This window comes from Fusarium flagelliforme (assembly GCF_020744385.1).
Source record: "Fusarium flagelliforme strain FIESC 12 MPI-CAGE-AA-0113 chromosome Unknown B0J16scaffold_3, whole genome shotgun sequence".
NCBI classification, from domain to species: Eukaryota; Fungi; Ascomycota; class Sordariomycetes; order Hypocreales; family Nectriaceae; genus Fusarium; species Fusarium flagelliforme.
In genome coordinates, this window is record NW_025763505.1 from 4,826,849 (window position 1) to 4,849,082 (window position 22,234).

General features: G+C 48.2%; 6 protein-coding genes across 6 annotated transcripts; 4 read left to right on the plus strand and 2 right to left on the minus strand.

Annotated features, from left to right (window-relative positions):
- Positions 1-2,873: 2,873 nt before the first annotated feature.
- Positions 2,874-4,139, minus strand: B0J16DRAFT_362232 (MOSC domain-containing protein). Its single transcript, XM_046129796.1, has 2 exons — positions 4,052-4,139; positions 2,874-3,999 (listed from the first exon to the last, which is right to left on the minus strand). The coding sequence occupies exons 1-2, from the start codon at positions 4,064-4,066 to the stop codon at positions 2,893-2,895; spliced, it is 1,122 nt and encodes a 373-aa protein (XP_045985402.1). The 5' UTR covers positions 4,067-4,139; the 3' UTR covers positions 2,874-2,892.
- A 4,390-nt stretch (positions 4,140-8,529) lies between these two features.
- Positions 8,530-12,114, plus strand: B0J16DRAFT_116064 (uncharacterized protein). The gene is made up of 2 exons (XM_046121538.1): positions 8,530-9,352; positions 9,401-12,114. Exons 1-2 carry the CDS (start codon positions 8,788-8,790, stop codon positions 11,863-11,865), a joined length of 3,030 nt encoding a protein of 1,009 aa, XP_045985403.1. The 5' UTR covers positions 8,530-8,787; the 3' UTR covers positions 11,866-12,114.
- A 2,914-nt stretch (positions 12,115-15,028) lies between these two features.
- B0J16DRAFT_339756 (uncharacterized protein) lies at positions 15,029-16,746 on the plus strand. Its single transcript, XM_046127580.1, has one exon. It carries the CDS (start codon positions 15,437-15,439, stop codon positions 16,259-16,261), a length of 825 nt encoding a protein of 274 aa, XP_045985404.1. The 5' UTR covers positions 15,029-15,436; the 3' UTR covers positions 16,262-16,746.
- Positions 16,747-17,100: 354 nt separating this feature from the next.
- Positions 17,101-18,177, plus strand: B0J16DRAFT_339758 (histone-fold-containing protein). The gene is made up of 6 exons (XM_046127581.1): positions 17,101-17,389; positions 17,440-17,471; positions 17,524-17,539; positions 17,592-17,679; positions 17,735-17,797; positions 17,853-18,177. Exons 1-6 carry the CDS (start codon positions 17,226-17,228, stop codon positions 17,928-17,930), a joined length of 441 nt encoding a protein of 146 aa, XP_045985405.1. The 5' UTR covers positions 17,101-17,225; the 3' UTR covers positions 17,931-18,177.
- Positions 18,178-20,948, minus strand: B0J16DRAFT_339759 (uncharacterized protein). The gene is made up of 4 exons (XM_046127582.1): positions 20,422-20,948; positions 20,175-20,253; positions 19,572-19,766; positions 18,178-19,523 (listed from the first exon to the last, which is right to left on the minus strand). Exons 1-4 carry the CDS (start codon positions 20,580-20,582, stop codon positions 18,561-18,563), a joined length of 1,398 nt encoding a protein of 465 aa, XP_045985406.1. The 5' UTR covers positions 20,583-20,948; the 3' UTR covers positions 18,178-18,560.
- A 144-nt stretch (positions 20,949-21,092) lies between these two features.
- Positions 21,093-21,989, plus strand: B0J16DRAFT_339760 (uncharacterized protein). Its single transcript, XM_046127583.1, has one exon. It carries the CDS (start codon positions 21,371-21,373, stop codon positions 21,665-21,667), a length of 297 nt encoding a protein of 98 aa, XP_045985407.1. The 5' UTR covers positions 21,093-21,370; the 3' UTR covers positions 21,668-21,989.
- Positions 21,990-22,234: the final 245 nt, after the last annotated feature.

Consider the following 22,234-nt stretch of genomic DNA (forward strand, 5'->3'; position numbering starts at 1 on the left):
TTATACCCACTGGTTTGAGGGTTTGAATCTGGCACAGCTGAGCTGAGCTGGGCTGAGCCTCAAAAGACAACACATCGCATGCAGAGAACCTGATACCTGACCGACACCTGAAGACGAAGAAGGCTGTCCGCACTATAATACGCCTATCTTGATTCATGCCAGCCCGAGGTGGGGAATGGAGATTCGGCCAAACGGTGGTATTTGGGGGTTGACTTTTGATTTTTTGCACTGGTTTCCATGACGGAATAGCGCCCTGCACGTTCCACGTGGGAGATTCCATTCACAGGGACACCAGGCCCGTTTTTGGAATTGTGCAGCACTAGTCAACCCCTCCCCCCTGTGGAATCCCCATCTCACCAACGCTGGTCTCGCTTGGCCTTACATTGCCCAAACCAAGTCAAGTCAAGTCTATCAACACGCAATGGATAGGGATGGAAAGGAATTTGAACGTGTCATGTTCTTGGGGAACCTCCTCCAATCTACGACGCGGTTCCGAATTTCCTTTTCAGGAAATCTGATCTGTTACAGGTGGTCCTGACTGGTCTCTTTGGATATTTCCTCTTTTCTCTTTTCTTTTTTCTTTTCTCTCTCTCTTGTTAATACCCGTCTTGTTTATTTCCTATTCGCATACAACAAGGCGTTTGCTGGTTTCTTTCCTTTCTTTTTCTTTTTTTCTTGTCAGCGGGCGTACCCCAGAACTAGTCTCTCAGCGTGCTAGGGCAACTTGGCTACTGAGTGGATTCTGGAGGAAACAAAGAGGAATGCCGTTATGATCTCATCCTATTGGAGCCAACAAAAGTTTCCGCTTGGCTTAGGGCGCATGGCAACACACTATGAATTTGACGATGCTGGGCCGGTTGGTGTTTGGGGTTGGCGCTTGAAATAGACTATGGCTCAAGCCAAAAAAGATACAAGGCGAATCAGGGGTCAAGTGGTTGAAAGAAAGCCAATATTGATTGTTTTGGATTTAATTGAAAATATTACTATTACGTCTCGAGTCGTATCTCTTCCATTGAGTGACCATGACTATCAATATCATCACTATCACCATTGGCGTGGTGGATACGAACTGAATCATTGGCAAAGCATTGGGTCCTAACCTGAGTACCTCTTGGTACTTAGTATCTGTATCTTGGATTCATGTATTCGTCATGGGAGACTTTTCCCAGTCTATGATATCTGTCTCATCAACACGGAAGGCGGCTAACATCCATCTTGTTGACGAGACTTGATTGGGCAGGCGGTACGCGTAGTCTACAACGTAGCTGCCTGCTAGTGGTGCCTTCCATGTCCAACTCCAACGATTGAGGTGGATGATTAGGAAAGAACCAACATCCTGCAATCTCCTCAAGGCATTGGCTGCCCTACCATCAACTATCGTCCGCCTTAAGCTCGTATACGAACCCTGCCTCTGCTATTACAGCTGTAAAGCATCATCATTGTTCACTGTAGATCTTTTGTCTCTGCGGCACTACATTACACTTTTCCCTCCTCTCTTAGCACCTCGCGCTCGGTTTCTTTCCTCGCCCTGTGCGCAACAAGGGCCATCATCTGCCTTGCTACTCGAACAAGCTCATCGAATAACCACCCCAGCCTCTAGTATCGGTATCTTGTGGCTGATGTGAAAAGGGCGCGTCATCCTTCACTGGGAAACCCGCGGCTGTGACGACAACGATGTGGTGTGTCGCAGCCTGTGTTGTGTCTGTGCAATGGCGCAGCGACAACTACTCTGCACTACCTCAAGGAGACACCGAGATTGAAAAGCCATAACGAGGCGCTTCTATTCTCGGCTTCGCAAAGCCCTGGCCTGATCGACGTCCCAGTAGCGCCGGCCCGCAAAAAGCCAAAGCCCGCCAGAAGCCTTCCAGAATAACTTAGCTGGAAGCTGTCTCATATCGTGTCCACTCTGCACACGGAGCGCTCACAAGCCCATTCGCTCTCAAACGATACACTTATGTACAGTACATGATCAACGTCGACGCCCAGGCCAGGGGTTTCAAATTACCGATGCGCCAACGCCTGACATACATACCAGCCTCGCAGATGTTTCAACGACTTGTCGTGTTAAGACACCATATAGACTTTGTTCCTCGATCAATGGCTTGTTTCTTCCGAACCATCCTGAGTCATGCCAGCAACCTTAACAATTACCGCAAGGAAACGACACGCCCCCCTTGCCTGCCGGGTCCGTCATCCCGGCCGGCCGGCCGACACGGTCCCATCGGGGAACGTACCCGGAGCCCTGGAGGTGCTTTTGAATTGTCCGAGCATATGGTGGCATTCGTCGACGACTTGACACTTGCGTTGAATCATTGGATAACAAGTCTCTGGTCCATGTTTTGGTCAAACTCTCTTGATCCCTCGTGTCCGCATTGAAGAACCACGGACATCCGTCGATGAGCTGTTCGACCCAATGTCACTCGACGATCCAAGTCCTAGGCCGCATATGATCCAGATTATACTGGGTATCTTGTGCGACCTATTTGCGTAACGTGATTGTCATACCTCGGCAAGTCTTGGACACGGGGTAATGGAACGTTTCCAGGTGCTCGGACAAGGTGCTTAATGTTGCGTGTTACTGCTCGCCTCCCGCCTGTTCTCCGGCCCTTTACGGACAATATGAAGACCGAAGAGGAGCCGCCCCGTCTCGGCGTCGGAGGTAAAGAGACAGGACCCCACCCCTCCGGCCTCCCGCGCCGAGATATTGCGGACACTGGGCGATTCGCGGCCGGATACAAGGCTCATTATGGCCAGATGTGTCGAATACACTGCCTTGCTTTCGTAGTAATCCCAGATTCAAGATGCTGCTCGTCCGAAGACACTCGCTTGCATATGAAGTGGCATACACTTGTCACGGATCGGGCACAACGTTTGTAAGAAAGGAAGGTTCAATTAGGAAAAGAAAAGCCAACAAGGTAGCAATCCTAGCAAGGCCGCAGCCGTCAGCCAGAACGAAAGGACTATAGAAAGTTTTGGGCTTGTGTCAGAGAAACGATAATATCTGGCAACCTTGGAATCACCCAGGGGCCAATCCCAGACAGCGCGCTCAGCTTGACGTGCTGCCACCTCTACAGTGTCACCGACAGATACAGTAGGATTGTCATCAGGCTTGCTGGTAAGGAAACCATATCTGCCGAAAACTGGAGAGTATTTTATTCCAGCATCAACCCTCCGGTCAGACATGAGCTTCTTGAGTACCGTCCCACGCTCTCCCTGAGCTGTACGGCCTGTTGCGTAATCCACGTTGAGTGAAGTGCACCGGTTGCAATTCTTGGTGAGAGTTATAACGTGAGTTTCACTAATAACCAGCTGCGCCCAAAAGTCCTCATCCCATGCTGCCTCCCCATCCAGAACAATGTTAGGCCGCATCGCTTTCATGTCAACGTCGGATGCTGATAGCCGGGATCTGACGTTATTGAGAGACTCTTCCGTAGCGACAAGGTATGGAGCACAGTCAGAGAAGGTGATCCAGTCGTCTTCGGCGGGAGATACAGTTTTCCCAAGGAGGCAGCTGACAAGCAATGAGGTCCATGAGGTAGGTGTGTCTTGTGTCTTGGGGGAGAATGTTCCTAACACAGGACGCCGACCATCACCAATGTAGATGAGAGCCGTATCAAACCCGAAGCAAGCCGTGAACCAGGCATCATACTCAGGGCCCATACGGTACGCAACGACAAGACTTTGGTGGAGGTTGATGTCGGCCTTGGCCAATTCATTGAGGTTTGGTTCAATCGGTACTTCAAGAACAGTGTCTTGTTCTGGTTTCCATGGTACGAGCGGCTCTTTTGGTGTCAGGTACTTGACCAGAATCTTATCGCCGATGACCTCTGGCTCAAATAGACTGCATTCCGGATGTTTGGATAACTGAACTTTTGTAAGTTCACCTGATTTCTCAATCTTGCAAAGCATGAAACGGCGGTCATGCTGAAGGCCTTGTGGTCCTAGTGTGGCGGACTGGACTTGTACACCTCGAATGCCCTTTATAGGATAATACCATAGCTGTTGAGTGCATGTTAGTAAAGTCTCTAAATCCGATTGCCGGTGGACTTACCTGGGTGACCTTCATCGCTTCGATCTGGTACAATTTGTTGATGTGAAAGATGGATCTGGATTTCTAATCAGCAACCCCTCCGATATGCAATTCGGCTCCCGCTGCCTAGTAACTCGTAACTTTATCCAATCATAATTTGGAGATTGTTGCTGTAAGACATTGGAGAATGAGCTGAATTGGGGTTTTCAAGAGACCTTGTTTAGGGTAAGTAAGCGTCAGGGGTAAGATGAATTGGCTGTCGAGAGCATAAGAGATGAAAGAATTTAGTTACTTTATGCTAGCTTGGACTGGTAATTAGGTTGTTTTATTTCTACACTCTAACTAATAGGATAATTCTTCTGTTACCCCTAGGTATGTGGTATTATTGGCTGGTCTGAACAATTGGGAGGGCTAGAGCCAGGAACCTTTTTTGTGGTTCGTAATGTTAGAAACAACACCGAATCTTGGATTACAATGTTAAATGCATTTGTTGAAATGTACCCTGCAAGAATGTCAAATTGTTCAGTCAGTAACATGGTGTAAGAGACAGCATTGGTATAGAATCATAACTGATGCACCTACGTTCATATCATGAGTTCACTGTCGTGCTTGCCCAGGCTTTATAACGGGATCCCTTGGATCTAAAGACATATCTACTAACTTATTTCAAGTACTGGATTTCTTCAATGGCCATCTCTTCTTTTCCTTTTCTCTGATGTACCTAAATCACAACTTGTTAAGTATTTATCCCATCTTCCACTGTGATTCACTAGCGTTCTATCTTCCACTTTGATTCACCGACATTCCATCTTTGACTCTGGTTCACTGATATCCTGAATTATAGGACTTCTATATCGATTCATTGGGTGTCAGAAGAATTAGCTACTAAGAGCCTAAGCGACGAAATAGTCTGGCCACCTTATGCCATCCTTTAGGCTACTTTGATTTCTCCTAAGCCTTTGAGGACAATTCTTATGTTATCTACCTGAGTGCGTGTCAAGAAAGCTTTCATAGTCTCAATTCCGATCTTCTCAAAGGCCTAGCAGTAAATCTTTAGCACGTAATCAGTATATCGTAACTGTAAAGATAAAAGGATAGCGGGTGCTCGGAGATTTAGGGATTTGATATAGCTACTACTCCATATACCTATAAGCTTAGATAGGCTCAAGAAGATATCACCACTATATACTTCATACAAAGCGAAATTAAATCACAGATTTTATCCCTCAGACCTTACCCAGGCAGCTTGGGATACCGCTACTCGTGAACTCATGAGGCTCACGGGCTGCAGTGATTCTTATCTACCGTTTGCACCTTCCGTATCTCACATTTTCCCCTGCACTTCCATCAACACTAAGTAGTTCTATAGTACCCTTCTTACGTTCCCTAATAGGCCTTATCGGTACTTCTTTAATAAATGTCTAGATCAGATGCAACCAAGACCAAACTTGCATTCAAACTCTCATTTTACCTCGTGCATGTTATTGTCATGGCTGGTGCAGCTGGGCACCCTGATCTCTTTCTGGGCGGACTACAAAGACGGAGATCAGATTACTACTGCTATCAAAGATGAAGCGGAAGAGGCAGAGAAGGCAGAGTAGAAGACTACCTATCAGACCACTCCAACTCGATAGCAGCACAAACAGCCTTTACGTGAACTTCAACAGTCTCCTCATACACCACAACGCCCTCACCGCCGGGCCGGGAATAAACCAACTTCCCAATCAGGCTGAAGGAGAGAGAATCAGCACCTCCAGAACTACAGCCATCAACCAAGACATTAGCTGAGGCACCAGCTGAGGCACCACTTGACTCTGAGAACATCCCTCCTTACCTCCAAGACCGACCTTTACTTTAGTGTAAGTTAACTATGATACAATTGAATAGAACTATTAACTAACTAAACAGTCAAATGGTGATATTCAGATTACACCAGTATCAATCAAGAGGGGGTAGATTGTGTTGTATCTGGCATTTAGATATGAAGGTACAATAAGCAAGTTTGAAAGGTCAATGGCAGCAGTACAATTAAATAAGGGACACATACAATAGATGCCTACTGTAGTGGTAGATGGTGGTATAAAAGTTGTTCTCTCATCTTAAGATGCTTAGTTATCTGGGCACACAGAATACAGACTATTTGAGCTAGAGATTGTACAAGTGGTTTGCAGTATATTGAAGTCTCGCAACTTGGGAAGTGCATTTAGTAATTTGACATCTCTTAAGAGCAGAGCCAAGAAAACCTGGACATCAGATAGCTTGCTTTTTTAAAAATGTCTAAGCTAGATGCTCCTGACATGTTACAGTGATTCTCGTCAATTTTGAAACCCGGGCAAGTCACTAAACAGTACACTCTCGATCCAAACATAGGTGCCATCAGGGTATCAGAAGAATTGGCTGCTGAGAGTATAAGAGGCAAGATAACTTAGTTACCTTATGCTAGCTTAGACCGTCATCTAGGCTACTTTACTCTATCGTCCTAAGCCTTAGAGGATAACTTTTCCGTTGACCACCTGCCGCAAGCTATTTGTATTTCGACAAAGCTGCAAATGATGCTCGAAATATAAAGTAGTGGTTACTGCTTTCTCGTTGAGCCAAGCTCTCAATACGCAGGTTCAACATGACATGAGGCAAAGATGTGCCTCGAAGCTTAAGGTTACGATCAATGGTGGGAAAGGTTGCTTGCATCTCCGGTCATTGTCGTCGAAGTGAGCCGAAACCAGCAATAGTTCTGTGGCTACTTTTGACTATACTGTCCTGTTAACGGTCAAATTGTCTCTCAAGGGGTTACGAGTCTATTTGTATGTCCCTACCCGTAAATAAAACGATATTGTCCTGTCATCATTCAAATATAAGAGTCTCACGGGCTGCGGGAGCGTCCGAGGTCGCCGATTATTCACGACAAAATGTTATCTACGTTCTCCAATGTGGAAATACTTTATTCCCACGTATGTCCATGCTGTATTGTCTGCTCTGTGGTATAGTCGTTTGTCCTCAAGCCAGTCTCAAGAGACTTACCGATATCGCTATAATATTGCCTAGGTACTCTACCAGGGTGGTAGTCGTATGGACCCTGGAAGTGTTTGAGCCACCGCGCGGAGAAATCCTTCGGCATATGCTTCAGGAATCCCATGCGATAGAGCCAATCAAGTGTCATTAGTATTGTCACAACTTACATTGCCAGCTGGGCAACAGAAGGATTATCCTCGAAGGCTCAAAATGCTAAAAGAAAGTAGCCTAAGTGATCGTCTAAGCTAGCATAATGTGACCATATTGTTTCATCTCTTATGGTCTCAGCGACTAATTCGTCTGGCACCCTGACAACTGTCCATGTGAGGCTATTCAACCCAGCTACTGGCTTGTTGACAAATTTAGGCATCAGACTATCCCAAATCATACATCAGATAGCTGATCATGTCATACAGCGCATCGTATTATAAAATCGCTTCCGGATCAGCTCCAAGCATACGCGCTGCTGATCACCGCCTATCAGCAGCGATCTGCAGCTCAACCACAGAGGCGCAGGCTGATATACCAGACCCCGCGATTTCGAATAGGTTTGTTGGGTTATCTCCCTGATTTCCGTATTCACTCGTAATAAAGTGACACCAATGCTGACATGACGACATGGATATCAAAGTGCCAAGATGCCTCGCTCTTCGGCACAGACAAATGCGAGGTTATGGCTGACACTAGCACAGTAAACCAGACGAAGGCATAAGATGCAAACGTACGAGATAATTCCTGAGCGCCCGCTGGAAAGAAAAGAAGGATTCATCCAGGGTTTCATCGGTTGTCATGATGGAGTCGTTAAAATAACATGTGGATAATAGACAAGCAAGCACCACACCGCGTTCCAGGAGGCATTGCTGACAGGAACCAGGAATAAGGATGATGGAAGAGGCTGTGATGTTACAGCGCGATAACAAGCCTTTTGCAGCCAATTTCCTAGAGAACTGACCAATCACACCACCGAGAAGACCGAGACAACCCGCCGGTAATTGGCAGATCAGCCCTATACTGAGCCGTTCTGCCCTTCGCGGGCTTACCGATCATGCCCGAAACTCTACTCTCCAGACTCCACCAGAGCTCAGCTAAAGCTAAAATGCGCCTCGACCTAAGCTGCATTTGGTGTGACTCGGCGCTGGTACGACCCGCAGGAACCTATAAAAAAAAAACCAGGCCCTTGAACCTGCTCCTAAGGCTTTGCGGTGACATTTGCTGCGAGAAGAAACGATGACTGCGTCTCAGGCTCTGTCAGCTCAGGGGATAACTGTACAAGTTTAGACATTTCGTAGCGCAGCACTACGCCTCATACATATCAACCGTGACCGCAGTGACAAGAGATCAGCAATGATATGTGCAATTCACCGCAAAGATTGCAGACAGCTCAAGTCTGACAAGCTCATTTGCTCCGCTCCTGAATGACAGTACGCCTAAAATCTCACAGACAGTCAAACATTGCCCTTTGGATCCATGAAAGGATTCCAACCCATGTACTTTTCATGGCAGATCCCTAGTCCGAGCCTCTGCATCGGATCCTGTCCATGGGTCTCGAGGCATGGTTCTGTGGTCCACTGCCGAAGAGAATGGTATTGTGCAAAATGCCATTGAGCTTATAAAGATGCGAGCCCGCGCTCTGCTGACGTTTCCAATATGAGAGCTGTTGTTGTTACCCTTTTTCTTACACAAGGTCTATCAAGAGCCTGTGTGGGAGTGTAGTTGTTGATATCACCCACACCTTATCAGACGACGCAATGTCTCTTTCACAATATGGCGTCGACGACGCAAAGCTTCCACAGCAACCTTTCCTTGCAGGCGACCGCCCCAGAGGACCGACCTTTCTCGATACAACCGCATGTCTTTGCAGTCTTCGTGCGCTGCCAGGACTCGATAACATCGCTAAAGCCAATTCGAACTTCAACAACGGCCAAGCAGCATGGCAATGTATCGGAAACCAAACCCAGGGTGTCTATAATATAACAACCGGGAAATGGTATGAAGCAAAAAACGCCAAAGGATCACTGAACCTGCCCATGGAAGATGCTTCGAACCCACCTGTTGGTAAGGATCTTGTCTGGAACTCCAAGAGCCGATCTCTCGAGCCATTGAAGGACAAGAACACGCTCACAGTCTACGATCGTGACTGTACCGGAACCAACAGATCAAGTTTCTCCACAAGCTTCTACAGAGCCACCAACCAGATCCTGAACGATCAGCTTCCCATTGATGCGGCACCGTGCTGGAGGCCCGGTGCTCTTCCTCTTCAATTGCAGAATGTATCTTCGTGGCAGAGTGAAGGGTGCAAAGAAGGATTCCTTTGTAAGCTTTCTCATAGTTCCTCCCATAATATGCGCTGACCAAAGCTAGGCCAAAACAACACCATCAACTCGCTGCCCCAATCCTGTCCTCCTTTAAAACAATGCACAGTCGCACGTCTTTCGGGTATGACTTGTTCATTCAACGGCTCAAATATGGGCATGGGAGTCTTCGAGCCAGTCGTTTGCCAGCAAGGCTACTATTGTCCTGTCGAAGACAAAGGTCTGAAGAAAATTCGTTGTCCCGCAGGTTCATATTGCCAGCCTGGTTCCTCTTCGCCAACGCCCTGCAATGTCGGCAGTAGTTGTCCAGAGGGTGCCACTTTCCAGCGTTATTTCATCCCCGTGATAGTCATGGTTATTGTCGACGTTCTTCTCTTGGTAGGCATGTTCACCTTGATGTTCCGTTCACGATGGCAGAAAACATCAAAGGCGCATGCCGGTATGTTGAAGAGACACAAAACCATGAGAGCTGTCAAGGCGACAATCACTGGAGCTGGGTACAAGGAGCTGTCGAACGATGTCGATAATGAGGCGGCTCCAATGCAGCCTGGCTATGGCCCTCAGTCGCCCTACGGACACAACTTCCGTGAGGGTCGCAGCCGAACTGGTTTCGAGGCTGCCCTCAGCCGAAATAGCGTTTACAGCTCAGAAGCGGAGCAGAGGGAACTAGAAGCCAACCCCCAGCTCAGAGCTTTTGTCGAGTCTATGAGAAGAGCAACTGAAGCCACCAACTTTGGTCTTTCTTTCAGGTACTCCGATCTTGTCTTCCATCCCAAGAAAAGCCCCAAGCCTATCCTCCAGAATGTGACTGGTTCCATCGAGCAAGGGCAACTTGTGGCTGTCATGGGCGGATCAGGAGCCGGTAAATCCACTTTCGTCAATGTCTTGATGGGTAAAACGAGCAACACGGGTGGCATTGTCGCCGTCAACAATACTCCAGGCAAGATGAAGCAGTATAAGAAGCTCACGGGCTACGTGCCTCAAGACGATATCGTTTTGCCTGAGTTGACTGTGTATGAGAATATTATCCACTCGGCCCGCATTCGACTTCCTCACAACTGGACATCGGAGGAAATCGAAGCTCACGTTGAGTCTGTCATCGATTGTCTAGAGCTGTCACACGTCCGCGATTCTCAGGTTGGCAGTGTCGGTAAGCCAGTTATCAGTGGTGGTCAGCGAAAGCGTGTGAGTATCGGCATGGAACTGGCAGCGGCGCCTATGGCTATCTTCCTTGATGAACCAACCAGTGGTCTGGATGCAACCGCAGCATCATCCATCATGCGTACACTCAAGGCTATCGCAAGACTTGGTATTTCCATCATTGTCATCATTCACCAGCCCCGAACCGAAATTTTCGATCTGTTTGATAACCTCATCCTGCTTGGCAACGGACAGACCATCTATGAAGGCCCCCAGAGCGAATCGCAGACTTATTTCGAGAGTATGGGATTCCAATTCCCCGAGCACAGCAACCATGGTGACGTGATCACGGATATCGTGACTGGTAACGGTCGGGAGTACAACAGTATGGGTGATGTGTCCAAGGAAGCCCTCATTGCTCACTGGGCAAAGATGCGCCAAAACAAGCAAGAAGATGCTTATGAACGCAGAAGCATCCGATCCACAATGCTAGGCGATACAGGCATGCGCCAAGCCCTCAAGAAGCGCGGTGCACCATACTATAAGCAAGCTTGGCTTTGTCTGTGTCGTGCTATGCTTCAGCAATACCGCGCGAGAGCTGCTTTCTTTGCCGAAATGGGTCTTGCTGTGCTAGCAGGCGCCCTGCTTGGTCTCGCCAACAATCCCAAGAATGGTATCATGTTTACTGGTCTGTTCCATGAGCCTTACGATGTCCTGTCAACCTCTATCGACTTCATTTCTGCGCCAAACTTCGCTCTTCTGATCGCCATTGCCGTCGGCCTTGTTGCAGGTGCTCCCGGTGTCAAGCTCTTCTCTGAAGAGACTCTGCTATACAGGAGAGAGGCAGAAGCAGGTCACTCGCGACTGGCCTACTTCCTTGCCAAGGTTGTCTCGGTCTTTCCTCGTATGGCTCTTGGATGTTTGCACTTCACCGTGCCGCTATTCCTGCTGTCGGTACCTATCGTCGACTGGGGCCTGGCATTCCTCACGAATGTGCTGTACTTCTACTGCATTTATGGTCTGGCAAGCATCATAAGCATGGTCGTCCGCCGAGAAGATGCACCATTGTTTGCGACCATGATTGCCCTCATCACTGGTATCCTCTCCGGTGCCGCGCCTCCTTTGGCATCCGTCCGAGGTTGGCACATGGAGTGGTTGTGGCGAGCGTCTCCTGCGACCTGGTTAGCGGAATTGTATTTTGGACAGCTCGTGGCACCTTTCTCGTATCTTTATTCCGTTGAAATCGCTGCTGAAGTCACTGGATATCATCTTGACCGCAAGTGGCTCAACATTGGTGTTTTGGTAGCAATCGGAACGGCTTATCGAGTGCTTGCCTTTGCTGGTATGGTTCTTGGACATCGGCTGAGGAGATGATAGAATATGGGTATATATCTTGGAAATTGTTAGCGTCGTGTAATATTGAACATTGAATTGAATTACCTTTTGTTTAATGACGTGTAATAACAGTGAATATTGGACTGACGATGGATGGTGCTTCTGGTACCACCTTCCATTGTTTGGCGAGATGCGAACGGCAGGAAACATATATGCCGAGTATATGCTATGAGGAATCAAGAGACATTGGAAACTTGGGCTTTCTCATTAAGATGCGACGGAATAGAATCATTTTTAATTGACGATTAAATCAACCTGTTTGTTCCTTGTATCTCTCTTTGTCACCTTGAGATCAGGTTGGAAGGCACTACTGTACTTGCCTGCTTGCCTACCTGCCTGGCCTGGCCGGCCTGCCCAATGCTCGTCCTTGCCCCGCGAAAATCATCCGTAAATGAGACTTTTCTAAGAAACATCATGTCATTGAAGTTGGGCTGCAAACGTCCATCATCGAAACTAACGACCTACCAATAAGCCATGGTGCGTCAATATCTGGAACTGGCGAGTGATCAATTGGTACGTTTGTTCGTATAGTGGGCTGCCTGGTCTCTAACAGTTTCAGGGTCTTCACCCTTTCTCTTGTTACACATCCCTGCAAATCTCGACAATGACTGCAACGTCGAGTGGATGGATCACCGGTCGTCAAACGCGGCAGCACGCAATAGCGTTTCGGGTTCCATGCTCCGTGCTCCTTCAGGGTTTCACTACCGGGCGTTTCAAGACTTCGAAGCATAGGCCTGTCGTTGTCTATCGACTGGGAAACAACGGGAAACGTAACTCGACGGTGCAGAGCCAAATCGATCAGCCAACCAACCATATCTTTCATTCAACAAGATGGCACCATCAATCGAAGCAACGCCAACCAACAGGTTCGGCCGTTCGAGGAGCCAAGTACATTACTAGTGCCAGTACGGCAAGTGGGAGATAAACATCAAACTTTCTCTGGAAATGGGAATGGAAACGCAGCCAAAGACGAAAAGTATAAGTGAGCATCGGCCAATATATTCCGAACGAATCGGTCAGTTACCGCTGGTAACGAAGGATCATGTTGAGGCGGCGCGGGGGGCACAAATCTCTTTGATGAATCCTCCTCGGTTGTTCCCCCACACATCCCGCCGGTTGTTATATTAGCTGGCAATCATCTTGATATCTGGCATAGCACACGTTGAAATCTGTCAACCAGGGTTATGCTGGGTACGTCAGCAGTGGAGGTGATACAACATGAGGTTTACCATTTTGGTTTGTTCTGGTGCCGTTTCTTGACGGAACTTGGAACATCAAGGACGATCAGCTCGTTGCAAGCGCCGAGGTTGCTCAATACAGCTATCATGTCTGCATGTATCATATTGACCTGAACTATTGGACTGACCGACTGCGAAAACATCTCCGCGTGAGAAGTATGGCGTCAAGACATCGGCGCCGTCACGGTTAGTGCGATGGGGAGAGACCGTTGACGCGGGTCTAGACTATCCAGTTCTTTGAATTCGGTTCTAGAGGCCCCTGACGATCTAGCAACAATAAAGGCCGCTACGGAACATGTCGTGTTGGGACCGGGTATCAAGCGCCGAATATCTTGTCTTTGTAGGTTTCGAGCCGTCGAGGGACGCCTCATCATACATCATGTCGCATCGCTCGATTATTCAAAGTTTCAAGCACTTGCATATTGAGAATGTTGGTTTAGACCAAAGGCAGGTTATCAGTGCCCACTCACACTTGGCATCGAACTCATGCCATGGCTCGCTCACTTATTCACTCGGCTGCATATGAATTTGCCCCGGGACAAGGTAAGTCAAAGTGAGCCTTTATTTTAAATCGAGCAGCTTGGACCCCGGGCAGGATCAAATCAAATTAGATTGACTGGTCGTCGCGTGCTCATGGAATTACGATTTCAAGCATGGGCCAACTGACACTATGAGTTTATAGGGCACACCAACGGTGAACTAACGAGCTCTGGGCTGTTGGTCGTCTCGGCTCCCCGCTTCTGTCGTTTGTTGCTAGGGGCCAGGTGGAGATGAGGGGCTGAAGGCTGAAAGGCCCCTGCTGTCATTCAACAAAAAAGACGACGCCTGTGATGAAGTTGGTTACTGATGATTACGCTCGCAGCGCTGAGTGGAGAACAGGAACACCTCTGATGCTGTCGAGCATCAACAGTGTTGCAAAAAGACAAGATATCTCTTGGTGATTGGGCAAGAACATGGTGATAAGACGCGGCATGCATAGGCACAGTACAGTACCAAGAAGACGCAGTGCATTACAGTACTGTATGTGCTTTATACCAAGTACACCACCACAAAGAATCCTTCTCGCGAGTCCAGACCAACAATCATCGATATCGCTTGACGAGATAGTAGCGTATCTTTCAACTCTGTCACGCAACCACCAGCGACTTCAACACCACCTTTACCACATGGACAGCCCGCTACGGAAAAGCGAACCCACCATCCCGCATTGGCGCTACAGTCTACTGTGCATAGAGGCATTTCTGTTGTCTAGCCTCCCACGATAAAGACGAAGCCAGACAGTCGCAGAGAGACGGACGCGGCCCAACACTTGTCAGGGATGAGCCAAGGGCCCAGGGATCCGGCTTCGAACGCCCATGACAGCGACAGCGCCGCAAGATGCAAGGATCTTAATGCAGAGTCTGTCGCGGCGCATTCGAAAGGGTAAGAGACGCTACGGCCACCAGAGCGTCGGGTCGTTCCCAAGCCTATTTATCGACTTGCAGGAGCTGACGACCCTGACCCTACCTTGCCGTAGACTTCTCGAAACTTTGAAATCTCTTCGTCCTCCCCCGGACTTGTCTCGAGCTATTTCTTTCTTCTCTCCATCTTCCTCGCTCGAGCTTGTGTTTGTCAAAACATAGCCATATCTCAACTTTATAATCACATCCTATTATACTACTATTTTATTCGATACCCTTGTTCTCTCTTCGGTCGACTTTGTTTCTGAAGGCTGGCCTCCTTCTCTCGTCTTTTACTACACTTCTTATCTTATTGTTCTTTATCTATCTACCTACGTTAGTCTAATACGCCGTTTCAACCATGGCTACCTACACCACCATGGAGGGTCCTCAGCACATTGCTATTCGAGAGCTCGACTTGAGGACCTGCCACCCAAGCACGGTGGTTGACAGAGTTGGTGCTGTTCCGGTTTTGAAGACAAGTGCTGGTAAGTTCATTCTTCTCACGTCTTGCGTTGCTCTTCGTTGCTTGGACCCTGTAAGAGCTCCCTGTCACTCGGTTACCGTGGCCACCACCAAGGCCTACCCCAGTCACCATACCTTTGCAGGGTTGAGCACACGACAGAAGACTGCATTCAGCCTAGGGTTGCTTGGTACGAGCTCAACATTCGACAATGGAAGCTATTTTAGTATACAGCTTGATCAAGTCATGAATATTGAGGTCGGACTATTGCTGCGATATGAGTGTCAGGATATCCAACTTGAAGAGAGAAATCAGCAAGACTACCATGCTTGAATAAAACACCATGGCTAATATCGCGACTCACAGCTTTCTTCACATTCCTCCGCGCCAACCTTGTCCTTCACTCGGCAATGACTTCAGCCACCAGCACTCCACAATTCGGTCCATCTGTGCCTTTCGCTTCTTTCGTCCCGCCATCGCCTTCTCCGCTTGCAGCTTCCACTCCATACTTTGGGCTCGACGATGACGATGATGTCGAGCCGTTGTCTCTCGAGGTTCTCAACAAGCCTCAAGACAAGGTCGAAGGCATGCGCCTCGTCGCCGACTCAATTGCTCAGATGCGCCAGCGGGCCTCACTAAACCTCGTTTTCCACCCGATCTGTCTCGCCGGCCTATCAGCTGCCCTTGCGACTATCTACCATCTTAGTGGTGTTTCTCGCGATTCAGGACTTGGCATGACGGTCTCTTGTGGTGTCATCATGAGCTACCTCATGGGTATCCGCTACTTAGCCAATGGCTACATCTCTTTAGCTGAACGACTCCGGTGGAACTGGCTACGAGCCGACGATGGAGAGGAAGATACCCTGCTGGCCGCCCGTCTCAACCAAGACATTATCGGAACCCTTGTTCTTCGCCTCGAACCAAGCCCGACATCCAACCACAGACGAAGACGGTCGCTTTCTCTCCGAGGAGGCAAGGGTGTTATTCGCGCCTGGACTACCAACCTCAACTACCGTGGAAAGGGTGTTGGAAAGGACCTGCTCCAAGAAGCTGTGCGCGTTACCAAGGAGAAGTGTGGAAAGGATGCCGAGATTGGGTTCGCGCAGGAGCATGCTAACAGCGCCATGCTGCTCCCTGGCATCTTCAATGCGCCTTTCCGACGTGATGAGGTCCGAGCCACCAGGGCCTTGGATGGCATTCTGTCCAACTGGGACTTGATCAAGAGGAGGAGGTAAACGATTTACTTCATAAGCGACAACCCAAACACATTATGGGATAATATGATCCCTCGACGAGTTCATTATGCAAGAACTAAATCGAAACACGAAACGACGCTGGGGAGAAGAATGGACGATGATGAGAAGAAGATATCAAGACTGCGATAAACGAATACCCCAGAAAACGATACAGCCGACGGAAAGAAGATACAAACAGCAATCAACAGATCACATAAAGATACCACTAGAAGACGACGGGTCATGCTACAGTATAGACTCTGACATTTACAGGAGAGATGGACGGCTTTGCAGGAGGGAAGCATTTAATGGCGGGAGCACTACTCTTTACTTTTCTGATTTCTTTTTCATTTTTTGATACCTCACCTACCTGTACTGTCACTTGAGATACCCCATATTTCTATCGTTTAAGAAGCTCATAATTATACGTTCATGATACAACATGATCATGATCGATCAATCAATCTTTTTGTTTCTACTAAGAACATCCTATGCTCTGTGACTTGTAGTACAAATTTGTTTCCCACTGGAGGTCGAGTAGAACTAAAAGTAATACATGCAACCATCTCTTATCTCACCTTCCTGGTATTCAGGGTGTCAACTAGCCCCCAAAAGAGACAAAAACGATTCGATCACTTTATATCAGCTCAGATTACCTGTCTGTTCATGCCTAAGAGTTGCCTGTTCCGCCTAACATTTACTTACTAGTGTTGGACAGTGATGCTGGACGACTTTTCCGCCAGTGCTTGACGGTGATTCAGTCTTGCGGTCACGTGCTCTGGCGACGATGCTGAGCATGATGCATCGCGACAGCTCAATCGAGCACAATAACAAACCCACCACAATCGTTCGCTATTTTACAAACACGAAACCGATTAACCTGAGAATACCTGCTGCGTCTCTTCTTATTTTTGTTCGGCGATACTTGACTTCTTTGTGGCCTACCTTCTTCACTCGTCCAAACATGGCGCCCTCAGTGCCTATGCGAGGAGGCCCCTCCTCACGCCCATCCTCATCCATGCCCCAGCCTACATACTCTGGCGGTAAGGTCACTGCTTTGCAGAGAAAGGGCGTTGTGCGACCATCAAACACTGGTGGCAAGACTGTCTTGGGCGGAAAACGACACCGGTAAAGTCAAACCCTGAGATGAACATGAAACATTGTCTGACTGATTATAGCAAAGTCCTGCGCGATTCGGTTCAAGGTGTCAGTACGTTTATTCATTTACCCTATGTGAAGAATATCTACTAACAGTTGTCTAGCAAAGCCCGCTATCCGGTTCGTCAACCTCACGGGGGGTTCATAGTCTATGTACTAACAAAGGGTTTAGACGGCTTGCCCGCCGTGGTGGCGTGAAGAGAATTTCCGGCAGTATCTATGATGAGATTCGCGCGGCGCTGAAAGCTCGATTGGAGACCGTACGTGGAGCACACTATCTACTTACTCCCGAGATGGCCGCTAACATCTATCTAGATTCTGCAAGACTGCGTGATCTACGTTGAGTACAGAAACGCCAAGACGGTGACAGTTCAAGATGTAAGTATCTTCCGTTGCGTACTCATGAAAGAGCACCGACTAACCCAATAAACAGGTCATCCACAGCTTGGGCCGCCTCGGGCGACCTCTCTGGGGTTTCGACCCCGAGACTTATTTTCCCAGGAAGAACTGAGAGTGATTCGTTTCCTTTTACGGCAAAAGATTATACATGGAGTTCGGAGCGTCACGTCAAAGAATCTGTTCATTTCGGCTTTGTTTGTCTTGTTAAAGGCTTATACCACGTTGTTTATACTAGCGGGAGACGAATTTGTACTATAAGTCACAAAGCATAGCATGTTACTTGGGGGAAACATAAAGATTGATTAATCATGATCATGCTATATCATGGTTCATGGGAGGTCAAAACAGTTGAACAAAATCAATGTCTACTTTTTCATTGTGAGCAGCTTTTATCAATCCCATGATTTTTTCCGCAATCACCCTCTGTTCTTCAACCCATTAAAAACACAATGCTCCTACTCGTGACTTCTCTGTCACCCTAAAACGACGTGCCGTAACGCCTTTGCCTTGCTGCCCTTGCCGCTAGGAGGTATATATCATGAAAGCAACGCGAGAGGCGTTCGACGCCTCTCGCAAGTGGGGTATAAATCAATGCGAGTCATAACTGATGCTGGAATACTTGTACTGCCAAACTGATAACGTGTCAAGGTAGCTGTTTTGAGAATGCAACTGGCCATGCTCAAACCTCGATCTAGCTTCGAGAAACACATCGCTTATCAGAATGTTTACAGCATAAGTATTCTCATGTAGCTGCATTCTCGGATGCAGCAGCTTCTGTATCATCCGCGGCCTCAGATGACCCATCAGTGGGGGCAGGAGCATCAACACCAGCATCTTCGTGGGCCTGTACTTTCACTTCTGATTGATGAGCATCGTCCATCATGGGCATATCAGGGTCGATAGGAACATCATCAGTCTCGGGGGCAGGGTGCGCCTGTTTTGTCTCTTCCAAAGACTGTGCCGCCTCGGACGACTGAGTAGGGGCATTCTCAGTAACCTCATGAGACCTAGAGACATCAGAAGCAAGAAGTGCCTCAGCAGCAGCCTCAATGTCTGTCTCTGATTGGGTCTTGTAAGGCTCGTCAGTGGTGCGGGGCCTCTTGGCAGGTCGTTCATCAGAACCTGAGCCGACCGAGTGGACCGCCTGGAGCTCAAGTTCGAGATCATCCAGACGTCGCTTCAGACTGTTCTCGCGTCGGTGGCTGTCCTCGAGTTGTGCTCGTAGCTGAGCCTCGCTGTCCCTTGTTGTGTCCAATTCGGAGCGCGTCTGGTTGAGTTCGACACTAGTAGAAGCTTCCTGTTGCTCCAATTGAGCCAGACGACCTCGGAATAGCTCTATGATTACTTCAAGTTCGCTGACTCGTGTCTTGAGGCTTGAGTTTTGCGCGATGAGCTGCTCCTGCGTCAAGGGACCATCGTTCTTGCGATCTCCGTTCATGGGCGATGTCGCACGACCTTCGCCTGTTGCGACAAAGCCACTTTGGTAGGGATCGTCAACCATAAAGGAGGATAGGCCATGCGCATACATCGAGGGGGTGCCATTGCGAGACATTGGGGACTCTCCATCATGACCATTCGCTTTGTTGTGAGACGCTTGTCGTGCGGCGTGTGCTGCAGCGGCTGCGGCCTGTCCAGTGGTATCGAAACCGTTCGCATCGGTCGTGCCAAATCCTTGTGCGGCTTGTTGCTGCGCTTGCTGTTGCTGCTGGCCAATGTTAACAAGGAGCGCAAGATCGGAAAGCATTGAACTAACCTTCTTCTTGTTCGCCAAGTCAGGGCGCATGGTCTTCACTCGGTTGCGACTCTTGATAACGTCGGTCTTGAGAGAAATTGGACGAGCTCGACCATGTAGCTTAAGGAACAAGCCACAGGCATTGCAAAGGACAGCGCCAAATTCGTCGCGACGCCATAATGGAGTTGTAGAGGTACTGCAATTGTGGCAGGTAGGCTGCGTAGATCCGTTAGTTGCCATCATATTGCCGGTTGGTGAACATGAACATAAAGTGATTAGATGCGAAAGTGGGAGGGAGAGCGCTGATTATTATCTCGGCCACGATAAGAGGATGGAGTAAAATTCTTTGGCTGCAACGTAACTGGCTTGATAAGCCAGATAAGCCCGCGGCAAAGACCCACCATCCATCCTGACGAGGGATAGCGTGGCAAGGTTTGAAGATAAGCCACGTGATTGTATCAATTGGAAGGCGATAAGCCCAAGTTTGGTGTCATGGCTGCGAAAAAACCGGGACGGGTTGTGGTCCGCGGTTTTCGAGATAAGATTGCAGTGGTGACATGCAATGTAAGATGCGACGGGAAGGTAATGATAAGATTGTGATAAAGAAACAGGATCCAAACTCACCATAGTACTTCCAGATCCCCCACTCGTAGCGGCAGGAGAGGCAGTAGGATACATAGCGGGCGATGCTGCGACAGAAGCTCTGCAAACAAGGGTTAGTTGAGGTGCACATGAAAAGACCTGGTTGGTATTGTTTGAGGGAATGATGCTGGATTTATTGAGGGTTTCGCTTCGCTGGACTCTGCGCAAATGTCGAGTTTGCGCATTTATTGCTGTGCTTGTGTATGGGTAGTTCTGTAAGTATCCGTACCTTAACTGAGCTGTAGCGTCTGTAGCCGCGTTGGCAGCAGCGAGGGCCGAGATGCCTGGCAATCCATGTGGTAGATTTGATGCGGAAGTCGAGGTTGACTCTGGTCGAGAAATTGGATCGAGTGCTGCTTGAGCAAGAATCTGCGTCCCGTCCTCCTCCATTTTGTTCGAAGGGATGTCGTCGAGGGAGGTATGATGGGTTGGATGTAATCGATAGCAGGAGCGCGCACGATGCTATCGATAATGGCGATAAAGACACTTTATCGGCGACTTAGACGACGTGACGCGCAAAGTTGATTGCAGTAGAGATCAAATCACAAAAAAATCTGAGAGATTGGCTGTAACTGCAGATCACGAGTGTCTGTGTGTTGTTGCGCCAAGCAAGCAGAATTGATGAGAGGTGATGTAAATGGGAGAGAAAAGTTAACAGGCTGCGCTGTTGCGATCGAGAAATCAAGTCAGTCCCGTCAGGCCGACCGCGTCGCGCAGCGCACTGAGCCTCAGTACCTACTGTACCTAATAATGACGGGTGGGCCGGCTAAAGTTTTTACTTTTAGCTGCACGTAATAAGTTCATGCGAATTCTGATTGGTCAGCTTAAAGTTGCATGAGCATTCTTTTTTTTTTTTTCGCCTTGGACCCTGTCATATCCATAACTTTAAGGATGGATGATGACCTTGGTTTCAAACAATTCGTATTCACCATGAAAATCCGTTGTTAGATCCGAGATAATGCACGTCTTTATCGATACTGATTGAGTTCTTAGATACGGTATCTTATAACTGTACGCAACATAAGCGCTAAGTTGGTTGATCCTCGCTGCATAGGTAGCTAACTAAAATCTTAACCAGCAAGCCAAGATCCATAGAATACAGGCAATTGGCAAAGGAAAACCACATAGACTTTACATGCTTTCTAAATGGCTTATTCTGATGTCTGGCTCTGGTACTGATGATGACTTGTGACCTTGTGAGCAGATCTATTGTGGTGAGAAAGTCAACTTGGTATTGCTTGCTAGCTTTAACCTGCCTGACTTGCTACTCTTCTATTTTCTATACGGAGCAGTGCGTGATTACAGTTAACGTTAACGTTTATACACTGGTACCCTTTCTATGTACAATATACACCGAATGCCAGCTGCACGATGGCAAGTCGATGCCTGTCTTTTTTTTTTTTTTGAAGTACTCACGCAGGGGTATGCACATATCCATGCAGTGTCATGACAACACTGCAGAATGTCCTTTGTGAGGATATATTTATTTATGGGACAAAACAGCACCTCAAAAGAAAAAGGAGACTCAATCCACTAATACTAAGTAAAATAAAACAACAAATCTCTAGACAATTGATCTGGGATGGCTTCATATTGGAGTTCATCATACGTCTTCAGGGTAAGTGTCGTGCCATGAGACCATGTCAAAGCGGACATGATTTAGAAGCTGAAATTACCAGCCGGGCCATTTAATGAGTGGATTCCGGAAGCTGCGGAGCGGCTGAATCAGAGACAAGAGGTAATTACATTCAATTGCTTCTTACTGAAGAAAGAGTGTGGCGCATACTCAAGTTGCCAGCCAAAGAGTAATTGCAAGCCTAGAACAGCTCGATTTGGTCAGTGATTCTGTTGAATCTTTAGAGCTCCAATTACAGAGACGCGTCTCACAGTACGCGTTTCCTCAACACACGTCATTCCCCACAAGGTCATCAGCCACGATATGTACCCCTCCACGCCACAGCCGACAGGAGCTGGGATAGGTCAGGCTCAGCGGTGTGAAAGAAAGTGACATCTTTACTACGGTAGGCCGTAGTCTTGGGACG

Excerpts from the sequence above, each read along its gene's own strand:
- B0J16DRAFT_339758 (XM_046127581.1), top strand. The coding sequence starts at position 17,226 with ATGGCGCCCTCAGTGCCTATGCGAGGAGGCCCCTCCTCACGCCCATCC. Across the intron at positions 17,390-17,439 it reads TTGGGCGGAAAACGACACCG|CAAAGTCCTGCGCGATTCGG; the intron begins GTAAAGTCAAAC and ends GACTGATTATAG. Across the intron at positions 17,798-17,852 it reads AGACGGTGACAGTTCAAGAT|GTCATCCACAGCTTGGGCCG; the intron begins GTAAGTATCTTC and ends CCCAATAAACAG.
- B0J16DRAFT_116064 (XM_046121538.1), top strand. The coding sequence starts at position 8,788 with ATGTCTCTTTCACAATATGGCGTCGACGACGCAAAGCTTCCACAGCAA. Across the intron at positions 9,353-9,400 it reads GTGCAAAGAAGGATTCCTTT|GCCAAAACAACACCATCAAC; the intron begins GTAAGCTTTCTC and ends GACCAAAGCTAG.
- B0J16DRAFT_339759 (XM_046127582.1), bottom strand. The coding sequence starts at position 20,582 with ATGGAGGAGGACGGGACGCAGATTCTTGCTCAAGCAGCACTCGATCCA. Across the intron at positions 20,254-20,421 it reads GACGCTACAGCTCAGTTAAG|AGCTTCTGTCGCAGCATCGC; the intron begins GTACGGATACTT and ends CCTTGTTTGCAG. Across the intron at positions 19,767-20,174 it reads GGGGATCTGGAAGTACTATG|CCTACCTGCCACAATTGCAG; the intron begins GTGAGTTTGGAT and ends GGATCTACGCAG.
- B0J16DRAFT_339760 (XM_046127583.1), top strand. The coding sequence starts at position 21,371 with ATGATGACTTGTGACCTTGTGAGCAGATCTATTGTGGTGAGAAAGTCA.
- B0J16DRAFT_339756 (XM_046127580.1), top strand. The coding sequence starts at position 15,437 with ATGACTTCAGCCACCAGCACTCCACAATTCGGTCCATCTGTGCCTTTC.